The sequence below is a fragment of the Mobula hypostoma genome, chromosome 21, assembly GCF_963921235.1.
Source record: "Mobula hypostoma chromosome 21, sMobHyp1.1, whole genome shotgun sequence".
Lineage (NCBI taxonomy): Eukaryota > Metazoa > Chordata > Chondrichthyes > Myliobatiformes > Myliobatidae > Mobula > Mobula hypostoma.
The window spans coordinates 27,870,821-27,894,315 of NC_086117.1; the positions used below are offsets into that span (position 1 = coordinate 27,870,821).

Consider the following 23,495-nt stretch of genomic DNA (forward strand, 5'->3'; position numbering starts at 1 on the left):
TAAATCCATTAACCCTGTTTAACAATGGATGGGTGCAATCTTACAGAGGTCACCAACACCTGTACTTAATGAGCTAGATGTATAACTTGTTGGTGGCATCTCGGGATGGACCATCATTCCCATGGGAACTGATATATTATATGATACTATGGATCATCAGGACACTGGATGTGGAGTTGCTCATTCCACTCCTCAAGTCCTTTCAGCCTTAACAATGGATCAAGGTTCATATCTATCTCAACTCCATCCACCCGTAACATTTGTACGTGAAAATAATGAATTATTCTCAGTTAAAGTTTCCATTTGATGCTGGGCTCCAATAGATTTTTGAGGAGGAGGGCTCTAGATTCCCATGACTCTTTCAAAAACTGCCTCCTAACATCACCCATGAAATACCTGGCTCTAACCGTAAAGTTGTTAAAAATCAAGGACTCCTTTTTCTTGGGGAATGAGTTATCTCTACTGACCCTGACCCTGTTGTACTTTTTAAACACCTCAAATTGGTCCCCTCATAAGCTTTGTTTCTACAGGTATTAGGGAGTCGCTATCAAGGCAAACTATTCTCATTGCAGATTCCTTCCAGCTTAAAGCGGACGGCTTGGTTTCCCACACTCGCACCTACCGTCGGGGAAGTCGGGGTGGCAGAGGTATAAATCCTTGCAGGTCCGTGCTGGATTGGTCTGAGTGCCCATGGGGTGTTTCATCTGTTCTATCTCCAGTTTCAGCGAATTCAGGGAGCCAAAGATCTCTTCCATGCCATCAGCGTAATCCAGGTAATTCTCCGGACTTCCCTCTTCTAACAATTGGCTTGCGTCAATGGAACGCCTGGCTCTCTTCGAAGAATGGAATGGGAGGGACTGAATGATTTCGCCGACGGGACCCTTCAGATGAAACACAATGGTTTATGTTTAGCAAACAGAATGGGAGTTGGTCTGGAAATACTTTGTGAGTGAGTCACGAGCTACATTTGGAAACTTGAGAACATTTGCAGAAATTGTTAGTTATTGCAGATGTAGAGACACAGATGAGAAGCTGAGGTTCACATCGGAGGAAGCACCAAGTGGGCGTTATAACGAAGAACGTTATAACTGACCTACAGTGTATAGAGGGAGTGACCCAGGTTGTACAGGAAGGGCAAGGTGGTCTATACTGTAGAAAAGGGGCAAACAGTGACTGGACAGAGGGAGGGGAATAGACCTCACTGTACAGAGGGATAGGGTGACCTGTATCGTGTAGAGGAAGAGGTTCACCTCCCTACATGGGGGTCACTGGGACACAAATTAATGATTAGCTTTATTTGTCACATATACATAGAAACATCGAAACATACAGTGAAATGCATTGCTTTGCTTCAGTGACTGGGCAGCCCACAGGTGTCGCTAGCTTCCAGTGCAAACACAGCATTCCCACGACTCCCTAACCCTAACCCTAACCCATATGGGAGGAAACCAGAGCACCTGGAGGAAATCCATGCTGTCATGGGGAGAACGTAAAAACTCTTAGAGACAGCGGCAGGAATTGAACCCTGATCTTACAGCTGGGGCTGTAAAGTGTTATTCAAACCACCACGCGACTGCGTCACGGAAAACACCGGAAAGCTCCCAACACACAGTGTGCAGAGGAGCTTTACACAGTACAGGTCCTCACACTGTATTGCCAATGTCCCTCATTCTGGGGGGGGGGTGCGGGGAGAGAGAGAGAGAGAGAGAGTTAACTCACTGTGTACAGAGGTAGTGTGCACTGAGAAGGCACTACAAATCAGTTTAGAGAACAAGCCCAGGCACACAGGGGGACAGTGTTACTCAGAGGGGTCTCTGCATCTCAGTCTGTCGTGGGGATGATGTGATTTAAACTGAATCAGAAACAGTGCAGACGGACCACTGTAACTGCCTGATCCAGGGGCTCCGAATGTTAAGACTGTAGGAGGCAGTACTGTAACTTCCAGTGCACCAGAGGACACTGTAATTTCTGGAGCTGGGCAGTCGCAGTCATCGTGGGCACCATGACTCACTGCGCTGAGGTGTCTCTGTAACTCTCAATGTGCAGTGAGGCTGCTCTAGCTCGCAATGTACAGGGAGGGGCTGTAACCCACTGCGGTAACCTATCCTCATGGACTGTGTGTCTGCCATCCTGAGCAAACGGGTAAGGGAAGGTGCTGCGATCCAGACACACACGAGACAAACATCGACTGCTGCTGGAAGATCAACAGGATGGAACAACTTCGCCTTGTCCAGAACTTATTGCCTTTCCAGTGTAGGAAAATGTCCTCCAGGGAATGCTGCCCTCGTATAGCATGTAGAAAAGAACCTTTTTAATTCACATTATGCAAAACAGAAATTTAAACTGAATGTATAGGTGCTATAAATTATTCATTTGATATGAACAGTGCTCTCTAATCCACATTGAACAACAAGGGCACGATCCCAAGCAACACACACACAATATGCCGGAGAACCTTAGCAGTTAGACAGCATCTATGGAGGGGGATAAACAGTGAACGTTTTGGGCTGAGACCCTTCATCAGGACTGGAAGGGAAGGGGGCAGAAACCAGAATAGGAAGGTGGGGGAGGGGAAAGAGTACAAGCTGGCAGGTGACAGGTGAGACCAGGTGTGGGGGAAGGTGGGGGGGGGGAGGTGGATGAAATTAAGGAGCTAGGTAAAGGGCTGAAAAGAAGGAATCTGATAGAAGAGGATAGTGGACTATGAAAGAAAGGGAAAGAGATAGGGAACCAGGCGGAGGTGAGGACAGAGAAGGAGCAAGCCGAATGAGGAATGGATAACGAGAGAAGGGAGAGGGAGGAAAAGTTACAGGAAGTTGGAGATATCGACATTCGTGCCATCAGGTTGGAGGCTACCCAGATGGAACAAGAGGTGTTGCTCCTCCAACCTGAGTTTGGCACCGTCATAGCAGTAGAGGGTGCCTTGGACAGACATGTCAGCATGGCAATGGGAAGCTGAATTGAAATAGGTGGCCACTGGCAGATCCTGTCTTTTGCAGTGGGCAGGGCAATTCACCCAACAAAGTTATCAGGATTTTATAAATTCCAGAGAATAAATTGCCTACTTACAGGAGGACCGGGGGGTCCTGGCGTTCCTGTTTCACCTTTGGGACCAGTGAGACCCTGTAGAGAATTAAATAGGACCCATTATTTGCATTTATGGTGGCAGCTAATTTTGAGCTGAACGGTATTTCAGGACGAGGGAGAAAACATAAGTGTAGAATTAAGCAAGTCATCTCGCAAACAGCCAGCTCCCGTGCACTCATCTGTGGTCGTAGGTTTGCTCAGTTCCAGAACTTCATGATACACTGTACAAAATCCTTATTCATCTTAAAAGTCAAAGTCGAGTTCAATGTCAAATACACAGGTACTGTAGATGTATGCGCAGGCGCAATGAAAAACTTACTTGCAGCAACATGACAGGCAGGTAGCATCTGATTAGCAGCATTCACAAGAAAAGCATAAATTAAAAGTAAATTATACACTATTTTGCCATCCTTTGCCCTTGCACACTCTATAGTTTATATCTTGTCTGTAATCTGTCCTCATGATTGAGCCCTTGGGCTGTTCTAATGCTCCGGTGAATCTGCACGATGGCGTCACTCCTGTTGGGTACTGGTAGCCGCTACTCTTGTCTGCGCCACACCTCAGAGAGAACGTCTCTGCAATGAAGTGGTTTTGGACAACGAGCGTGAAAAGGGCAGATTAAGGCAGTGAGCAGTTTCCTTCCTGCCTTCCCACTGAGCCTAGAATCTCCTGCACAATCTTCTACCTCCGGAACATTTCACCTTCAGCTGGAAGAGTTTTTATCTGTGGCCACAGATGCCAGTGATTTGAAAGTATGTGCTGGGTGGAGATTAGATATTAGATCAGGGCAGGAATGTGGAAGGGTTAATGAGTACAGGGGGTTCAACGAGAATTATAAAGCAGAGTGGACTGCTGTTCGGGTGGAAATTCCGGGCCCAGTCCCACGATTACCCAGCGAGCACGAGTGAGGGCTGAGGTTTTCATCTGCAACAAATATCCCCTGTGAACTCAATCTCAGTCTGTCTACACTATACTTAATGTGGTGACAGACTGCTCCACATTCCTCTCCTGATTTAAGGAAGTCTAATCTGTCTCCCTCCCCTTGTACCCCTGTAGTCCACATGGGGATGAATTTGAAGGAAGCATTGGCATTATTGTGCAAAGATTCAGTACTCAGAAGAAACTCCACTTTGCGCTATTTAAGTTTACAAACATCTCTTACGAAGTAACAGTGTGGAATTTGGTCCCACCAACAAGTTACCCTTTGGCTCCCTAACTGAAAAATATGACGGCAAAATGTCATGCTACGATTCTCCATTCCTTGCCCTCCCTTACAGGGCTCATTCAGCAGGACTGCTCCTTCAGTGAGCCAGTACAGCTACGAAGGGCCGAATGCCTTCTTTGTTTTTGTTTTTACAGGTCTCAGGATCCCATCAGTGAGTCAGCAGCATCCAGAATGCCCCAAGTGAAGAGGTTCTTGAAACTAGTTCCATAAACCATTTCAAATGAGGATGGGATTTCAGACTCAATCAGTAGACCAAGGCTGGAGGTCTTCTGTGATTACATGAAGTTGAGAGGGAAGGATTGTTTGGAAGAGATATGAGCACGGACTTCTTGCATATGACAGGGAATGTGGATACCACTAAAACTGCTAGCGATGATACAAAGACATTTTTGGCCAACTCTGTGAGGGTAAACTTTTATTCTCTTCTCCCTCATACACTTGTCCAACTTGCTCAAGTGCATCTGTAAAATTTGTGTCAAGCACTTCTTGTGGGAGCAAGGCCCACTTTCTCAACACACTTTAGACGATGAAGTTTCCTCTGAGTTAAAGCTAATTTCTGGTTAACAAGCAACAGAGGAATAGTAAACCAACTCATCAACTCTACAAATTCTGACTAGAACTGTACTTACAGTCGAGCCTTTCGACCCTTTAGGACCAGGAGGACCCTGTTAAAAGAAAGCAAGCCTTAATTTTCATTGGTCAATGACTTTCTAACAGAGTGTAATGTCAGGAACTAAATTCAACAAATTGTGACTCGAAGAAACAGACTATTAGATAATTTCACATAACCCATCAGCTGTAGTGGAAATTTGCTTCCATTGGATATGAAGTTATTGTAGTAAAGGGTAGGGCATTTTCTTTATTAATAATTCAACCAGGTTGTAATTTTAATAGAAAGAACAAATTGGGTTTATTCTGTTCATATGATAGGCTACTATGCACCAGTCATTGGGCGACATTCTTCAATGAAGCTTTGTTGCAACTGGACACTTGTCCCTCATTAACTTCACTGTAATTTGTGCAAAACATTGAGTGCAGCTCTTTCCCTCTCGTGTTGCAGGAACACTGCGTAAAGACTCGTGAGAGGCTGTTCAATGTGCCGAATAAGAATTTAATTCCCTGAATCACCCAGCACCAAAGGCATGCCCTCTTCTCATTGCCACCAGCAGCAAGGAGGTACAGGAGTCTGAAGGCAGACAATGAATGATTCAGGAACAGCTTCATCCCCTCTGCCATCAGATTTCTGAATGGACATTGAACCCATGATCACTACCTCACTTTTTTTTTATTTTTGCACTGCTTATTTAACTATTTGATATATATATATATATACACACACACACATACATATATATACACACACACACACTGTAACTCACAGTTCTTTTCTCTATTATTATGTACTGCAATGCACTGGTGCCACAAAGACAACAAATTTCATGACATATGCTGGCGATATTAAAAATCTGATTCTGATTCTGATTCTGATCTGAAACTCAAACTTAATCAACTGCTGTTCTTGTGGAGGTAAATGACCTATTGCCCTCCTTCACAATCTTCACCTGAACAAGAAAAGCAGAAATTGCCAACTAAATCTTGGAAATTCTCTTATCCCTGCTACAAGCTTTGTTTCCCAGCCCCGATTCTATCCAGCTCCTCGGCAGCTGTCTGAGGCTGAACACAACGGCGTAATACTGTGATGTACTTGACTCTAAGATGAACTTTAATCACACTTCCAAGACTCTTCACCACTGTTACACTGGCCAACTCTTCCCTTGTTCCATCCTTTCTGTCTCTCAAACCCTCGTCCACACTTTGCTACTTCTACATTTGACTTTTTCCCAGGGCACTTGAGTGAGCCACACCATATTCTAGATCCTCTCTAAACCAGAATGCATCCAAAACCCCCCAACCTACTGAGCACCAAGTCCTGTTCTCTCGTGCCTTTTGTTCCTGCTGTCTTTGAGCTCTCAGCAAGCAAAACCTCACTTTTTAAATTAATATCTGTTATTCCAAATCTTTTAGTGGCCTTGCTATCCTGCCCCACCTCTCTCTCTTCCCACTTCCCCCTTCTTTTTGTGTCCCTCTTTCTCTCTCTCTTCCTCCCTCTTTCTGTAACCTCCCATGATTCTTCACACAGTTTTGGTCCCTCCTCATCCCTGCTTTCAGTCACTCCCTTTGATGGTCATGGTTGGGTCGTGATGGTCTCTGGAGAATCTCGTCAGTTGCAAGTCGAGTCTCTACTACCTGCAGGTTGTCACTACAGAGAGTGCCAAGAATGGGATACAACTCGCTTCCACATCCTAATGGGAAGACTGTGGTGAAACAGACAATGATGCTAAGAATCTGACAGCTCTTGGACTTGAGTTGCTGTAGGGCACTGGTGGACATCGGTAAAGAGTTCAATTTGACCCTCTTATCAGGAACCAGGGCATAGTTCTTCAAAGATGCACACCAAAGAGCTTGTAAGATGGCTCCTAATGTTAACTTTCCAGATAACATCTCCCCCAACACACTAATTTTTATTTTTTATTCTTAAAACAGCTAACGTTTCCAAGCCTGCAGTAAAGCTTGGTATTGAGAGAAATTAATCATTCAGCTGGTGAGCAGAGATATGTCACATTTAGCAAATACTTTTTATCAAAATTCTGAGTAATTTGCTGGTAGTCCTGTCAGATTCCTTTGATACTTACAGTTAATCCAGGGGGACCCGGAGGACCGATAGGGCCGGACTGTCCTTGGACACCCTGAAAGAGATTTATAACTGTCATTTGTAAATTACCACAGGGTAGAATAAACCAGTGGTGATGATATTACTTGAACAATCTAGAAGACTGGACTGACAGCCTAGAGAATCAAGTCCAACGCCCCTGTGGGGAATTTGAACATTAGCATTCAGTTAAAAAAAATCTACAAATATAATAAAATTATCGGTATGCTGTAAAAATGCAATTGGTTTATTCATGCTCTTGTTATTTTTAGATGGTCTGGGGCTAAATTTTCCTTTAATCGCAACACCTACCCTGTTTATCAACCATCTCATCTGCTTGAGTCGTAAAAAAATATCACAAGAACAGCAGCATGGGAGTTTTGTCTCCAATCTGCCACTGATTACTCAGGGAATGACTGGAGGCGGGTGGTAAATGCCAGTAATTTGCACATCCCAAAACCAAATCAGACAAAGTAATGCTCCCACCATTGGTGACTGGATCCATGGTGAGATGTTGATGTTCACTGGCTGGATGCACCCAAATCCATTCACTTGAAGCCTCCAGTGAGAGATTTCCTTGATCAGGGTAGCCGCGGTCAGAAAACTCGAGGTAGCTCAGCACTTACCGAATCTCCTTTTGGACCTACGGATCCCTGAGGGCCTGGCAGACCCCTGTCACCTTTCTCCCCCTGTTCTCCCGGAGGCCCAATCAATCCGATCAAACCTGGGTGACCCTGGAACACAAACCATACAGTCACTACATACTCGCACCGACGAACAGCCCTGCTTTGAAGCTGCTACATTTACAGTCTCCAAGACCTGAGGACAGTCACTTTGTTAGGAAGGATTTTCTTGCCACTCTGCGCTTGCCCATCTTCAGTGGAGGTTGGTGCACAAGGGTGTTGATTTATAAATTTTCATCCAGACTTTCAATTTACTCCATTATTTCATAATCTCCTCCACTCCTTCTGATTAGTCTCTTCCATATTCTTACTTTTAAGCCTGCGACCGATTGCCTTACTTTCAGCTGCAGAGTCACTAAACCTGGCAATTCCACTCTCCATCTCTTTCTCAAATGTCACTACCTCCGCCTCTCTCTTTCCTTTACCCACCTTAAAATTGGCTTTCTCACCAGTTCCTTATATTCTTGGCCAGATAACGCTCCTTTGAAGAATTTTGTGATACTACCTCCAAGCTAAAGTGCAGTCCAATTTGTACATTGTGGTCAAAGAGACCAGAACATTGAAAAAAATCAACTGGCAGCCATGTTTCTGGAGGGAGGCTAAGCCAGGATCCATAACGCAGTTGTTAACGCTTAGGGGACACCTGGGATGGGGCTTAAACTGGCAGTGAGGACTTCCACACACATAAAGCTTTCTTGAAAAACAGGAGATGGGCGCAATGACTCGAAAATCAATTGCAACAAACTGATGGAACAGAAGGAAACTTAGTTCATTATTTGGAGATTAGCTAAAACTTCCCTGAAGCAATGGTATTATTTTAATGGCTCTTTAGCACTGTACTGGGGAAATCCGGGAATTGACATGGATCCCGACGTGAGCTATTCAGGCAGCTCTGATGAACACGTTTTACGTTTGCCAAAGTTGGAGAATTTTCACTTCTTTATGGAAGTTATGGAGAGGATTGTTAATTTCTGAGTGAGAATGGAATTGGACCAATCTTCTTAATACTTAACTTGCATCAATCCCCTTCTTCCTGGATGTTTGGTTTTCCAACAAGGACAAAACTATTTCCTTGGTCCTTTGAATAAGGTACCCTGAGTCGCCGAATTATGCATTGAACTCATTCCCATGCTCAGCTTCCTTATTGAACATTGTAGCATTTCTAACATGAAGCGCAACGGTTGTACGTTATTTATTGAGAAAACAGTGTGAAAGATGGCATGAAGAAAAACAAAGGAGAAGAGTAATTCATACACGATAGGACACACCACGTGAAGGGCCCAACAGAGTAGACGCACTGGGGTGAGGAGGTAGGGCCTAGAGGCTGGAACACAGTGAAGAAGTCACATGTAAAAAAAAGAGGACGTAGGATGGTGAATTGATAGGATCTATTGTGCAAAGCACACACCTAGGAGAAGGGGTTGGACCTATAAAACAAGACTCACTCTGGTGAATAGGATTTATTGTAGATAGCACATACCAAGGTGAAGAGGCCTAGTCTACTGTATCAGAATATACAGTGATGAGGAGTTGCCTTTAATACAGAGAATATTAGTTTCAGCAGAGTTTTGAGATAAAAATGAAGATCTTCCATGCAGAATATTGGTACTAATGTGGGCACCGAAGAGTGAAATCAAGCAAGGAGGATATTTGGTAGTTCAGTGGCAGGATCCTGTGCATCAGTGAGGGTATATATTGATATCAGGCTGATAAACGTACCTTTTCGCCCTTTATACCAGGATCACCCTTGAGGCCTGGTAGTCCAGGAGGACCCTGGAAAACAGGAGGAAATGTCAGTGCAGCAATCCAGCCCATTTGCTTTTGGAGAAAGAAAGCTAAAAGTGAGAGTTTTGGTTACTAACCATTGGGCCAGGTGGACCTGTTGGCCCAGGAAGACCGGGCACACCTTGCTCACCCTAAATTTAATCAAAGAAAAGTGTGATAAACAAAATTTCTAAGGTTGTGAAGCAGTAAAAGAATGTGACTGGGGCAAAGGTTGGAGTTTAGATTCTTTACTTACAACAGGACCTGGAATCCCTCGCAAACCTTCAGATCCGGGTTTTCCTGGTGATCCCTGTGGACCCACTGGGCCTGTCTTGCCAGGCGGACCTTCAGCACCTGCATCTCCCTGAGGAGAATAAGAGACGCCATGAAGGCTCAGCTGGTCACTGAAGAGCAACCTACCTTGGTCTCAAAGATAGACCTATTCTGGTAGTCCCTCTCTCCATAACATACCCATTTTCCCTGTTTGGACCAATCTACTTCTGCTTTTGAAAGTTGCGGAGGAACCTACTTCCACTGCCCTTCCAGACCATAACAGGGCTACATAAAAATATTTATCCCCTGGAATTCAGAATTCTTGTTTAACTGATAAAGTTGAAGCTAATTAATGTCCGGCCAGTTCGCAAATCTAAATGACCAGACTTCACCAAAATAGGGTCCGAACCTTTGGGTTTATTGTCATCCTGAAAAACCAAGGAGCAAGGAAAAATATTCCCGAGTGTGAGTGTTTGTAAGTCATTGTGAATCAAATGCAGTCTCTTCATCTGAGTAGTTGCGTTAACTTCACCGCTGTATTCCAGTTCAGTGCAGCTGCAAGACATGTTTGAACATCCAGAGTGTATCAACACAAGTGAAAGAAGGATGGTTCCCACTTTTACGTCCTGTGGTAGGAAGGAACTAATCTCCTATCATATTGTTGTTAGATTTACTAAATTTCAAGTAACTGCACAGAACAGAGGTAAGGATCCGTGCTATGGTTAGTCTGTAACTCCACCATCTCCGAGACTGGATATTGTGGCTTTAAGTCCCAATCAAAAGTTCAAAGTATATTTATTATCAAAATACATATTTGTCACCATATACAACCTTGAGATTTATTTTCTTGTGGGCATACTCAATAAATCCATAATAGAATAATAACCATAATAGAACCAATGAAAGACCGCACCAACTGGACATTCAACCAGTGCACAAAAGACACAAACTGTACAAATACAAAAGGAAAGAAATGATAATAATAAATAAACAATAAATATCAAGAACATGAGATGACCAGTCCTTGAAAGTGAGTCCATAGGTTGTGGGAACATTTCAATGATGGTGCACGAGAAGTTAAGTGAAGTTATTCCTTCTGGTTCGTGGGCCTGATGGTTGAGAGGTAACAACTGTTCCAGAACCTGGTGGTGTGAGTCCTGAGACTCCTGCACCTTCTTCCTGCTGGCTGCAGTGAGAAGAGGGCATGTCCTGAGTGGTGGGGGTCCCCGGCGATGGATTCTGCTCTCTTGCGGAAGCGATGAATGGTGGGGATGACTTTACCTCTGATTGACCGGGCCATATCCACGACTTACTTGCAAACTTTCTCTTCACCGGCACTGGTGCAACCAGTCTCTATACTCTCCACTACACACCTATAGAAGTCTGTCAAGTTTTAGATGTTATGCCGCATTTTCGCAAACTCCTAAGGAAGTAAAGGTGCTGTCGTGCTTTCTTCGTAATTGCAGTTACGTGCCAGGCCCAGGACAGGTCCTCTGAAATAATAACACTGAGGAATTTAAAGTTGCTGACCCTCTCCACCTCTGAGCTCCGATGAGGACTGGCTCAAGGACCTCTGGTTTCCTCCTCCTGGAGTTAATAACCAGCTCCCTGGTCTTGCTGACATCGAGTACGAGGTTGTTGTTATGGCAGCACTTAGCCAGATTTTCAGACTCCCTCCTATACACTGATTCATCACCACCTTTGATTAGGCTATGGTATTCCAGAGCCCGAGCAAAATTATACAGGCTGCCGCTGCAGAGGAGAGGTCACGTCTGCAATGACTCCATACTGACATGGCACTGACTGCTCTCCACTCTCAGGTGGATGCACCTGGTTCTTTCCAGCGTCCCTGTCAGCATGACACCAACGGTATGAAAGGCCTCCTCAAACACTCCATCCACTTTAAACACTTCACATAATGGTAATCAAGAGCAACACACACAAAAGGCTGGAAGAACTCGGCGAGTCGAGCAGCATCTGTGGAGGGGAATCAACAGCTGATGTTTCGGGGAGAGACCCTTCTTCAGGACTGGGAAGGAAGGAGGCAGAAGCCAAAGTAGTGAGGTGGGGAGGGAGGGGAAGGAGTGCAAATGGGCTGATGACAGGTGAGTTCTGGTGAGGGGGAAAGTGGGTAGGTGGGGGAAGGGGGGGTGAAATAAAAAGCTGGGTGGTGATAGGTGGAAGAGATAAAGGGTTGAGGAAGGAGGAATTTAATAGGACAGGACAGTGGACCCTGGACTAAAGGGAAGAAGGAGGAGAACCGGACGCAGGTGAACAAAAGGAGTGATCTGAATGGATTGTGAGAGAGGGGGGAGGGGGAGAAATTACAAGAAGTTGCACAAATCGATGTTCATGCCATCAGGTTGGAGGCAATCCAGGCAGAATAAGGGCTGTTGCTCCTCCAACCTGAGGGTGGCCTTATGGTGGTGTAGAGGAGGCCATGCACAGATATGTCAAAATGGGAATGGGAAGTCAAACTGAAATGAGTAACCAGCGGGAGATTCTGCCTTTTGTGATGGACAAATTGAAGATGCTTGGTGAACTGGTCCACCAACCTGCATCGGATGTGGAGGAGGCCACACCAGGAGCACCAGATACTATATTTGAGGCTGATGCACTCATGAATGAGTGCCACCTCACCAGGAAGGAGTATTTAGGGCCACAAATGGTGGTGATGGAGTAGATTAGGAGCACGTGTAGCACTTGTCATGTTTGCAAGGTTAAGTGGCAGGAGGGAGATCAGTGGGGACGGATGAATGGACAAGGGAAAGAACTAGTTCTTCATTCATAACAGCAGAGTTCTTTTATTATCAAATCTCTTCCTGGTCTTGTGCTCAGGGCTTGTTTAGAGCTCTGCATTGGTCTTGGGTGGAGTCAGTAGCCTGGGAGATCAAGCAATAGCAATCCATCCTTGTGCAAGCTGCGATGAAGAGTTTGAGTTTGAGTAAACCAGGGAATGTTTCCTGAAGACAAACAGGTTCAGTAGGAAATGGCAGGGTGTAGAGGGATGCTTGTTTCCCATGGAAAACAGGTGCAGAAAAGGGAACACAGATGTACAACTCAAAGGACTGTAGACTATGAGAAGGTTGAAATGGAAGAAAGTGGTGGAATTAACTGGAGATGGTAATAAGACAGGAAGCAGGATACATTAGACAAAACTCCTTATGTTCCACAAATAAAACAGCATGTCTGAGCTCCTGGGTTATCCTTACCTTGGCTCCCTTCTCTCCTTGCCTTCCTTCAGGGCCTGGAGGACCATGAGGACCCTTCAAAACACCAGAGAGAAACAAATGAAATGCTAGGAGTGTGACACAGCTGGTACGCATGATTCCTGCTGCATTTGCAGGCCTCGGTATCCAGCTGACACTAAAAGTCTGAATGGAGATTGCCGCAGCTTGTTACAGAGATGGCGTTCTTTGTTTCAAACTCACCCTCTTTCCTGGAGGACCAGGTGGCCCTACCTCACCGGTTGGACCAGGGGAACCCTAGAAAACGACAGATGACATTGGAACCTTCATTCAAGGTGCATCATACTACTTACAGGGCCGTTTCTGCTCACATCATACCCAGTACCATGGACATCTGGATTTCCTCATCAACATCTCACCCTTGTATCTCACAGTCCTGCAACACTCTGTCTAGTGTTAACACAAGCAACACATTTTACTGTAGGCTTCCGTGTACACATGATAAAGAAATCTAAGTCTGAATCTGATTCTAATATAGGTGGAATCCAACCCCACCCCACCATTCCATTCCTGGAGACTGGTAAGTTCCATCAAGGTGTTACTACCCCAATTACTTGGGTCAGATTGTTACACGAAGGCTTGATGCTGCACTTTTTCAGCATCCGTGTCCAGTGCAGGACCCACCGTGAATTGTGTAAATTCACAACCGTCCATAGAGTTCTAGAGTCCAATACCCATCGCTAAGCTGGCAGTGGGGAGAGCAGGGGTGGTACTCCTAACAGATATGTCAGCTGAGAGGAGACTGGGAGCAGCCATTATGAATAGACAGATATTGAATGGCAGGGGGCTGTCCCTTTGCTCCCTGACCACTGATTCATGAGGGAACCAAAGGGTGTTCCAGTCCTCCTCCCAATCTAGCTCTTCATTGTCAACCATCCACTGCTGCTTCGTTTTAACTCACAGTTTGTCCAGGTTCTCCATCTTCCCCCTTCTCTCCTGCAGGTCCGTCTTGACCCTGTGAATCAATGTTAAGGGATTTATGGTGATCTTTGGAAAGTAGTCCAAGATTTATATCATTGCTAATGTTGCCAGGTTTCAAACTTTAGTTCATTACCGAGTGGGAGCTCTCTCATGATTAAACATAACCAACACGCGTAAACAGAAATGAACATCTTACCGGAGGTCCAGCTTCACCAGGAGGGCCAGGGTCACCAGGGAAGCCGACTGGTCCCTAAAGGGGGTTGGAAGATGGCACAGAATGTTAGCACAATCTCAACCATCATTTACGTTTGTGTTGGGCTGGCTGGATCAGAACTTAATCCAGGTCAGGAGAGTTTGCTTAGATGTATCTCTTGCGACTAGCCCGTGTGAAGGTGTTCGGTTTACGGTAATGGTAAGGATGGGTAAGAAAAGTGATTTTAAATCCTCAGACTCAGGTTGGGCTTGAACTAGGTTTTAATTCATAATACTAACAAACCTATTGGGAAAAGGGTGACCACAACGGGGCTTGAGGATAAAGTCACTGGATTTGAAGTCATCTGACACTGGAGACCAAAAGAGGGATCACAGAATCCAATTGGGAAGGAGACATGGACAATGGGTGCACGGAGGAGAGGAGCAACATAATAAGAGGGCACCTGCCCTTTATTGCTATCATCAAACCCTTGAAAGTTGAAATGCTCTGATGAGGAGACATTCTGAGTTCAAGGCTATCAACTTTCCAGGAAGGAAGCTCACAGCTCAGAAGAAAACACTTAACTCAGAAAAGTCCCAGGAGAAAATTTGTTAAGGTTCCTGACAGAGATAAGAAACTCACAATTAGGAGTATGACGAAGCGAAAGAGAGGTTGATGAATGAAGTGCAGTGGGTGTTTTAATACACTGACCTTCAAAAAGCTTTTAACAACCTTTTTAGACAGACTTTGTGAGAAAATAGAAGTACACAGGATTAAATGGACTGCAGTAATTTGAGAGAGAAAATGGCAGGGGGTGGGTAGCAAGCAGAGAGGCACGGATTGGAAGCCTTTTTCTGAAGGAAGGCATGCAATAGAATCCCCTATGGTACAATATAAGGCTGTCTGATTCCTTATTTTAGATAAATGACTTGGGCTTGGGTAGAGGAGGACTTTGCAATACAGAAACAAAAACATTATTTAAAACCCAGCTCCCTAATAGGGCCACTGTAGGCAAATGTATGTGTGCAGGCTGGCTCCATGCCCAGTCAATTAGCCGTACAGAATAGAAGCAGAAAGTATAAACAGGTAAACAGAAAGAGGATGCAATTTAATGTAGGTAAGTGCAGAATGATGCACTTGGGAGAAACAACAAGGAGAGCTTGAATAAAAACAGGTGCAAGAACAAAAGGGTTGGTGTGGATCTTCACTAATCCACAAAGGTGAAGCTGATTGTACAATTAGTGGTCTTTGTGGTGTTTGACAATGCAAATACAGGCACTGAATAGAAAAACCTTTGCAATATGTTCTTTCATCCAACACCAGGCCTCTCATTCTAGGAAAGATGTCAAGATCCTGCAGAGGGAGGAGAGGAGATTTACTGGGAAGAAAGCTAGGGTGAAGGACTTGAGTTATATGGTGGGAAAAAAGAAGCAGAGATTGCTCTCCTTATACTACAGATGTTGTTCAAAGTTTTGAAGGATGTTAATAGAGCAACCAGGGAGAGATTTTCCTCTGGCTAGCGAGTTGATAACCTGACAGAGATGACAGATTAGAAATAATTGGCAGAAGAATTAGAGTTTAGGAGAACTCAGAGAGCTGTTGTGATCTGCAATACACTCCCTGAAACAGAAGGCAAATCTGATTGCACTGGAACTCTCAAAAAGTGACTGGATGTGTGTTTGAAGAGGTTCATTTGCAGGGCTACAGAGAAAAGGTTGGAACTGAATTAGATATTTCTTTCTAAAAATACAACTGAATGTCCTCCTACAATCTTGAGCTTCCATGAGACTGGAAGTGAGTCTGGAGACTGGTTAATGATAGGGAAGGCAGCGACTGCTGAACAATTACTCAGGTATTCAAGGAAAGCTCTGGGAGGTGGATACAGGTTTATAAAGAAAGATACTAAAGAGAAGGAGGAGATGGTGTGAGGTAGGAATGGAGGTGCGCAAATACTCACAGGGCTCCCCTTCGGACCGTCGTCACCAGGAGGGCCTTTCGGACCAGGAGGCCCAGCAGCACCAGACGGGCCGGCCTCACCTTTCTCCCCGCGTTCGCCTTTTGGCCCCTGAGGGTGAGAAAGGGAACTCCTCAGCCGCACAGAACTAGACTGTCACACGGTGGGCCTGATTTCTTTTAAACCCATCTACAAGTGACACTTTAGTGTGGTGCAGAGTGCTGTCAAAGAACCAGTTCTGATCCAGCACTGCACTGTCAGACAGAGAGGCACTACAGTCTGAGAACCCTGCTGTCAGCAAGGCAGTACGGACTGAGTATGGACTGTCAGGTAGTCAGTACTGAGAAGTTTAGTTACAGAGAACAAGACAGCTGGACTGCAAGGCTGATATCTTTTAAATTCACCTAAAGTTGGCATCCGAGTGCAGTACTGAGGGGGTACTGACAGGGAGGGGATGCTGACTGAGCATTGTACCATCAGAGAGGCAGTACTATTCAAGTACCATGTTGGGGAAGATGCTGTCTTTCAGATAAGAAATAAAAGTAAGACTTCACCAACCTTCCCAGGTGAACGCAAAGGAACACAGAGCCACTATTCAAAGGGCATGGGTTCCCAAATCACAACAGTGACCACCACTTCAAGGATAACTCACTGGTTGTGACGTACACCTGGGATGTTCGGAGGTTACGACATGGGGTTATTCGCGAGCAGAGGGGTCAGAGATTTGTAGGACTTCCTCCAGTCACTTTCAAGGTGACTCTGCTGGTCATACTTTCATCTGTTACGGACACCATTACTGCGTTCCACCATTGTAAGCCCAGGAACTGAGCTGTCTTCAGACCCTGCACAACATATGCTCATCAACCACAATATCCTGACTTCACCTTGACCTCACTGGGGTCCCACTTGGCATGTCAAAAGTACAGCCAAAACTTTTCAACATACATAGATATTAGCATTCATAGGAGAAGTCTGCCCTACTCCCTGTCCGCTCGTGACTGTGAGGCCAGAATCTATTCCATCTACAAGTTTCAAAATGGTACCTCTGTAGTGGTCTGCACCTCAAATAATGACGACTCAGAGTACAGGAAGGAGTTAGAGCTTAGTGACATGGTGATGTGACAACAATCTCTCCCTCAATGTCAACAAAAGAGCTGGTCATTGATTTCATGAGGGCACATACTACCCTCTATATCAAGAGCTTCAATTTCCTCAGTGTGAATATCATTAATGCCCTGCCCTGGTCCAACCACATGGATGTCATGGCCAAGGAAGCTCTCCAATGCCTCTACTTTCTCAAGGGGCCCTGTCAACTCTTACTAATTTTTATCAATGCACCATAAGGAGGCATTCTGTCTGGAGCATAATGGCTTGGAATGGCAATTGCTCTGTACGTAACTGGGGAAAGTTGTGGACGTATTGTAGCTCAGCACATCACAGGAACAACCTCCTCCCCTAATGGCTGCCTATATTTCTCACTGCCTCAGTAAAATAGCCAGCATAATCAAAAACCTCGCCCACGCTGGACATTCCCTCTTCTCTCCCCTCTCGTTCGGCCGAATGTACCACCAGGCTCAAGGACAGCTTTTATCCCACTGTTGAATGGACCGCTTGTATGATGAGATGGTCTCTTGGTCTCACACTATGATCTTGCACTTTATTGTTTACCTGCACTGCACTTTTTTTTGGTAACTTTTACACTTCATTCTGCATTACTATTGCTTTACTATGTTCTAGCTCAATGCACTGTGTAATGATTCAATCTGTATAAATAGAACGCAAGACAAACTTATCACCGTATCTCAGTACGTGTGACAATAATAAATCAAGTTAAATGCATTGTGAACTGGTTTTGATGGTTGAAATGGTTGTCCACACAATATCTAACTCATTAAAGGGCAAAACACTTACTGGCAGACCTATATATCCTGTAGGTCCTGGGGCACCTGGTTCACCAGAATCGCCCTGCAAGGAGAAGCAGAAACCGCTGTTAGTTAGAGTCGACATGTTCAAACAAAATCTACAAAAATATACAAACCAATATCAAAGATGCAACATTAGCAGTAACCCTGCATTCACAACAAGTGGGCCATTGTTAATAGTTAACAAAGATAATAGTCTTGTATTAGCATCACTTTATGGACGTACAATCAATCTATGTATATAAGCGATTGTATCTATGCATATTTATTGTGTTTTTTTAATTATTATTGTGTTCCTTATCTTACTGTGTTTTTTTGTGCTGTGTCGGATCTGGAGTAACAATTATTTCATTCCCCTTTACACTTGCGTACTGGAAATGATATGAAACAATGTTGAGACTTGAATCATGGTAATAGCATACCAGTGTGAGTGGTTATCAGATGTTCTGTCCCCACAGTTAACAGTAACGGTTGTAGTCTCAATAATTATCAAAAACAGTGTGCAGTCTAGTGTCCCAGTCCCAATGACTTACAGTAAAAGCTGAATGGGAAACATAATTTCATGAGGGAAACAGACTTCAAGCGATTTTTGGATACTAGGGCAAAGCAAAAACAAATCAAGAAAGTTACCTTCTCTCCCACAGGTCCTGGATTACCAATTCCTCCCGAAGGACCTTGTGGACCCTGCAATTGGAAAAGCACATTGGAGGTTAAAGTAGACTAGGAAAGGGGCTGAGGACTGGGTTCATTGTAAACCTTGGCATTCTAGGGACAGGAATAAACAGTCAACGCTTTGGGCTGAGAGCCTTTGTCAGAACTGAATGATGTTCTGGTTGTGCTTCATTGGGAAAGGGCTGCCTCATCAGGCATCTTGTGTTTATATGTTTATGATATACACCCAGGTCCTACTCTTTCCCCATTTCAAAGCAGGCTTGTGTAATTATCATTCAACTGAGTCCAACAGCAGCATAGCATATATAGAAAGCTGCTACTAATGTTCTTCACTGATGCAAATACGAAGTGCTTGGATTCAGGTCAGTAGTTGTGAATCTGCAGTAAATCGGTACTTTGGGAAGTCCTTTCTGATCTTATAGACTGCCTTCCCCTCTCTACTTTGCCAATAACTCACAAGCTAAGTATGTCATCCAACTTGACCCAAGCAAGGGCCCTTTTGGTTTCTTAGTCTATCTCAATAGATTGATGCCAACTGGGCAGTGACAATGCTACAACTGACCTCAGTGCCAGTTGTTGGTAGATGTCAGAGGAAAGAGGACTCGAGTGTAAAATGAGGCTGTGCTTGTTAACAAAATCCCACTGTTGTTCATTGTACAATCTCACATGAGGCACTGAGTGGTTTTTAGCATCAAGATAGTCCGGGGAGAATCAGTGCTGGGAACAAGGGATAAAAAAGATAAAAACATAACAAGTAATGTCATTCCACCAATTACAGAACAAGATCCTGAGCGTCAAGATCTTTGAGCACCTAATCTGGTCCCATCATATTGATGTAGTTATAAAGAAGGGAAGACAGTGACTATGCTTCATTAGGAGTTTGAAGAGATTTGGAATGTCAACAAATACACTCAACAACTTCTATAGATGTACCGTGGAGAGCATCCTGACAGGCTGCATCATCGTCCTGTATGGGGGGTGGGGGGCGGGGGTCTACTGCACAGGACCAAAAGAAGCTGCAGAGGGTTGTAAATTTAGTCGGCTCCAAGTTGGTACTAGCCTACAAAGTACCCAGGACATCTTCAAGGAGTGGTGTCTCAGAAAGGCAGTGTCCATTATTAAGGGCCTCCAGCACCCAGGGCATGCCCTTTTCTCACTGTTACCATGAGGTAGGAGGTACAGAAGCCTGAAGGCAAACAGTCAGCGATTCAGGAACAGCTTCTCCCCCTCTGCCATCCAATTCCTAAATGGACAGTGAACCCATGAGCACTACCTCACTTTTTAATAATATATATTATTTCTGTTTCTCCATGATTTTTTAATCTATTCATTATAAGTGTACTGTAATTTATTTATTACTATTATTTTTGTTCTTCTATATTATGTATTGCATTGAGCAGCTGCTGCTAAGTTAACAAATTTCATGACACATGCTGGTGATAATAAACCTGATTCTGATTCTGAACGGTTTTAGCATCAGGAAATAGATGGTCCAGGGAGAGTCAGTGCTGGGAACAAGAAAAAAGAAAGGTAAAAACATACCAAGTAATGTTATTCCACCAATTATGCACAAACCGGGTAGAATATTGATTAATACAGAGCAAGCTCCTTCTTCAATGTCCTGGCAAATCTCTTTGGAAGCATGCAGTATGGAGTAGACAATGGGACTTCACAGACAATGTCCCAACAATCCAGCCTCTCTGACTGGTAACGTTGAGTCTGTTTGTCTGTTTTATAGATGGGCAAATTATTTAGGAAATGATCCAGGAAGACTTAACAGAAGGTAGGTTTGAGGGTGGCTTTCTTGGCATGTTCTATTGTAAAAAGCTCCAACCAACGTTCGCTGGTTTCCAGTCTGGTGTAGTGAAGCCCAGAGCCAGGGAGATACTCCATCTATTTCAATAACCTCTTTCTGCACAGGTATCATTAAACTGAAGGACCAGTGTATGCAGAGGAAAGGAAGGCATGCAGACTGAGTGAATTTAATTCCAAAGTTACTGTGGAGGATATTGGATAGAAAGAAGACTACTTACATCTGCCCCTGGAGAGCCAGGTGGACCTCTGGGTCCTGGTGGGCCAGGAGGACCCTAGCAACAGAAAAATATTGGACAAGTCAGTCACAGGACCATCACACGTTTTGAACCAATTTTATAGTTTAAAAAAAGCCTCAGAGGTCATAAAGGCAGGTGTAATCACTCACCATTGGTCCAACATCTCCGGTTTCACCTTTCTCACCCTGAGGGCCAGGTAACCCCTGCAAAAGAATTGAATGTGTCAGGGTTATTATCTCAACATATGCCACAGGCAAACATGCGTCAGTCTCCCATCCCAATATCTGCTATGTGGGGTCCACCTGTCCTTTCCAGGACATGGTGGCGAGGAGTAGCTGGGTGGGCCGCTGAGAGGTGTGTGGGGGAGGTGATGAGGGTGAGGAGGCAGTGGGTGGAGTGATAATGCAAGTGGAGACAGGGGATGAGGGTAAAGAGTAAGTGGGTGGGGGGGAGTGAGGTTTGGTGGGGGGGGGGGGTGCAACTGAGAATGAGGAATACGTGTGCAAGTTGGTGACCTGGGTGTGTAGGTAGGGAATGAAGCTAACAGATATGTGGGTGGGGATGAGGAGGTTGGGATAGAGGATGACGGCAGGGAGAAGGTGGGTGGGGGTAGGGTGTATGTGTATGGGGTGGTGAGGTGGGTGGGAGTAGGGAATGACGGTGGGGAGTAGCTGGGCGTGGAGGTGGTGTGGTACCATTGGGATAGCGAATGAACATAGGCTGAGCCTTTCAGTGGCTCCAAATATACGAGTTTTCACCAACCCCTCCCCTCACTCCCTCCATGAGGAAGGCCACTAATAGTGGCCATTTCATGATCAAGCATCAAAGAGTACATACATTGGGACAGGAACTGGACATATCTTCTCCAGCTTGCTCTGCCACCTTCTATTTGATTAGTGACATCTCTCCCCCCCACCCCGCCAGCGTATTGCATCACTACACCAGTTCCCCCTTAAACACCTTCAAAAACTTCAATGAAGTCACCATGATACTTTCTGAATTCTTGTCAAACAAATGGAGTTTCTGTAATGCTTCCTTTTAAGTTAGCTCCTGAAAGCTGTGTACCATTCTGCTAACCTACAATGGACTCTCTCCAAGCTGTTGTACTCTTGCTGAGAAGTAGTGTATAGAATAGCACAGGTATTTCAAGAGGTTGTTCAATGTAGTACAACTTCTTCTCTCTTGTACACTTGTTCTCCGCTTAGAAAGGTCAGCTTTCCATTTTTCTTCGTAATTACTGATCAATAGAAAGGGACTCTCAAGCCTCTTTGAACTTCCTGCCTACGTTGGAAACCAATTAGGTATTTGTAAAATCTGTGAACATTTTCAGCAATTTAACATTTCAATGCCTAGAATACTGCCTCACTTTGCCTCACAGATAATCTTGAATGTTTACCTTTCAATTCAATGTCGGGCACGAGGCCAAGAGGTTAAGGCGTTCGTTTAGTTACCTCAAGGTTGCTAGTTCGAGCCTCAGCTGTGGAAGTGTGTTTGTGCCCTTGAGCAAGGCACTTAATCACACATTTCTCTAGTGTCTGTGCGAGGAGTGGTCCACAGAGACTTCCAATCTGTGCCTTGTAAGGCTTAAAAATGCCCGACGCAGGCCTCTCATGGTCTGAGTCGACATTCCCTCCCTCCCCTCTAAGACCCATGCCATTTATAATTATTGTGGTTGGTTGGAGTTACAAGACAGATTCTTTTGAGACACTTTGGGTTACTGCCAAGTTGAAGAGCTGCTTTTTGCTGCTGCTAATTTCCCAACCAAGTCAATAATTTGGCTTCAATTCGGTGACATTCAGCTCCAGCCAACAGTTTCCAGGGAAAGGCATTTTTAAGTATCTTCTGGAAGAACTATCCTCCAAGAGAACAGCAACCTTGTCATAGGGTTTGGAAGCTTGTGTGCCTCACTAACTCGGAGAGCCTTGTTGGCTAGAGTCAGGGCCTTGTGCTTTGGTTCTTGGTAGGGTCACCCATACTAAACAGGTCAAAGGGTAGAGGGCAGACTAAGATGGTCTACTAATCCTCCAGGTTCAGAGGACAGGTCAAGCCTAACGACCTTGATTGGTCAAAAGAAATTGTTATGAAAACAGCAATGAAGAATCCTTCTACATCTGTGTGTGACGGTATGGCCAGACAGAGATGGAGGGTAGTAAATAAATGGAAGACCAATTAATATTTACTTGCCCACCCTTCTCTTCAAACAGGTCAATGCTGTTCATTGGGTATGAGCTGTACATTACAAATCCAGACTGGCTTTGACTGATCTACCACATATTTCAGATGTTTTGTTGTTCGTTATTATTTCCTGACAATAAATACTAGCCTATAAAGTTTGAATTCCCTTTTTCAACTTAATCTGTAAAGCCACATGTGTAGTTCTCCAATTTAGAGGAATGGTTATCAATTTAATTGAATGTCAGAATATATGAACATGTTCACACCAATTTAACTTAAAACAATTTTGTTCTGGAAATACTATTTTCTTTTACTTAACTCTATTTAACAATTCGATTTCTTAACTCTGTTCCTAAAATTTCCCCCCTCAATTATCTTTTATTATATTTTCTCTCATCTGTGTTTCCCTATCTTTGTCATAGACCTTGCAATCCAATATATTCTGTTTATAGCCCTGATCATTTTGTGGCCTTGCTAGCTACAAGGTCACACCCCATAAGTTCAGTTTGTGCCTGCAGCTTTCAGATTGTTCTTTTCACTCTGTGTGTTTATAGAAAGAATGTTCATGGTTTTCCACTGCCTGGAAAGCATTCTTTTCTATCCTTATTGCCCACGCT

General features: G+C 44.4%; 1 protein-coding gene across 2 annotated transcripts in view; it reads right to left on the reverse strand.

Moving 5' to 3' along the window:
- Nucleotides 1-23,495, reverse strand: part of col5a1 (procollagen, type V, alpha 1) — a 325,186-nt gene that overhangs the window by 16,774 nt on the left and 284,917 nt on the right. For both annotated transcript variants that reach the window (XM_063073758.1, XM_063073757.1), the window contains exons 47-63: nucleotides 20,853-20,906; nucleotides 20,686-20,739; nucleotides 18,611-18,664; nucleotides 17,970-18,023; nucleotides 16,062-16,169; nucleotides 14,108-14,161; nucleotides 13,892-13,945; nucleotides 13,174-13,227; nucleotides 12,955-13,008; nucleotides 9,726-9,833; nucleotides 9,568-9,621; nucleotides 9,425-9,478; nucleotides 7,649-7,756; nucleotides 7,006-7,059; nucleotides 4,942-4,977; nucleotides 3,070-3,123; nucleotides 623-881 (exon numbers count right to left, since the gene is read on the reverse strand). In XM_063073758.1, coding sequence (XP_062929828.1) covers nucleotides 623-881; nucleotides 3,070-3,123; nucleotides 4,942-4,977; nucleotides 7,006-7,059; nucleotides 7,649-7,756; nucleotides 9,425-9,478; nucleotides 9,568-9,621; nucleotides 9,726-9,833; nucleotides 12,955-13,008; nucleotides 13,174-13,227; nucleotides 13,892-13,945; nucleotides 14,108-14,161; nucleotides 16,062-16,169; nucleotides 17,970-18,023; nucleotides 18,611-18,664; nucleotides 20,686-20,739; nucleotides 20,853-20,906 — 1,267 coding nt within the window. The remainder of the gene's footprint in view (nucleotides 1-622; nucleotides 882-3,069; nucleotides 3,124-4,941; nucleotides 4,978-7,005; nucleotides 7,060-7,648; nucleotides 7,757-9,424; nucleotides 9,479-9,567; nucleotides 9,622-9,725; nucleotides 9,834-12,954; nucleotides 13,009-13,173; nucleotides 13,228-13,891; nucleotides 13,946-14,107; nucleotides 14,162-16,061; nucleotides 16,170-17,969; nucleotides 18,024-18,610; nucleotides 18,665-20,685; nucleotides 20,740-20,852; nucleotides 20,907-23,495) is intronic.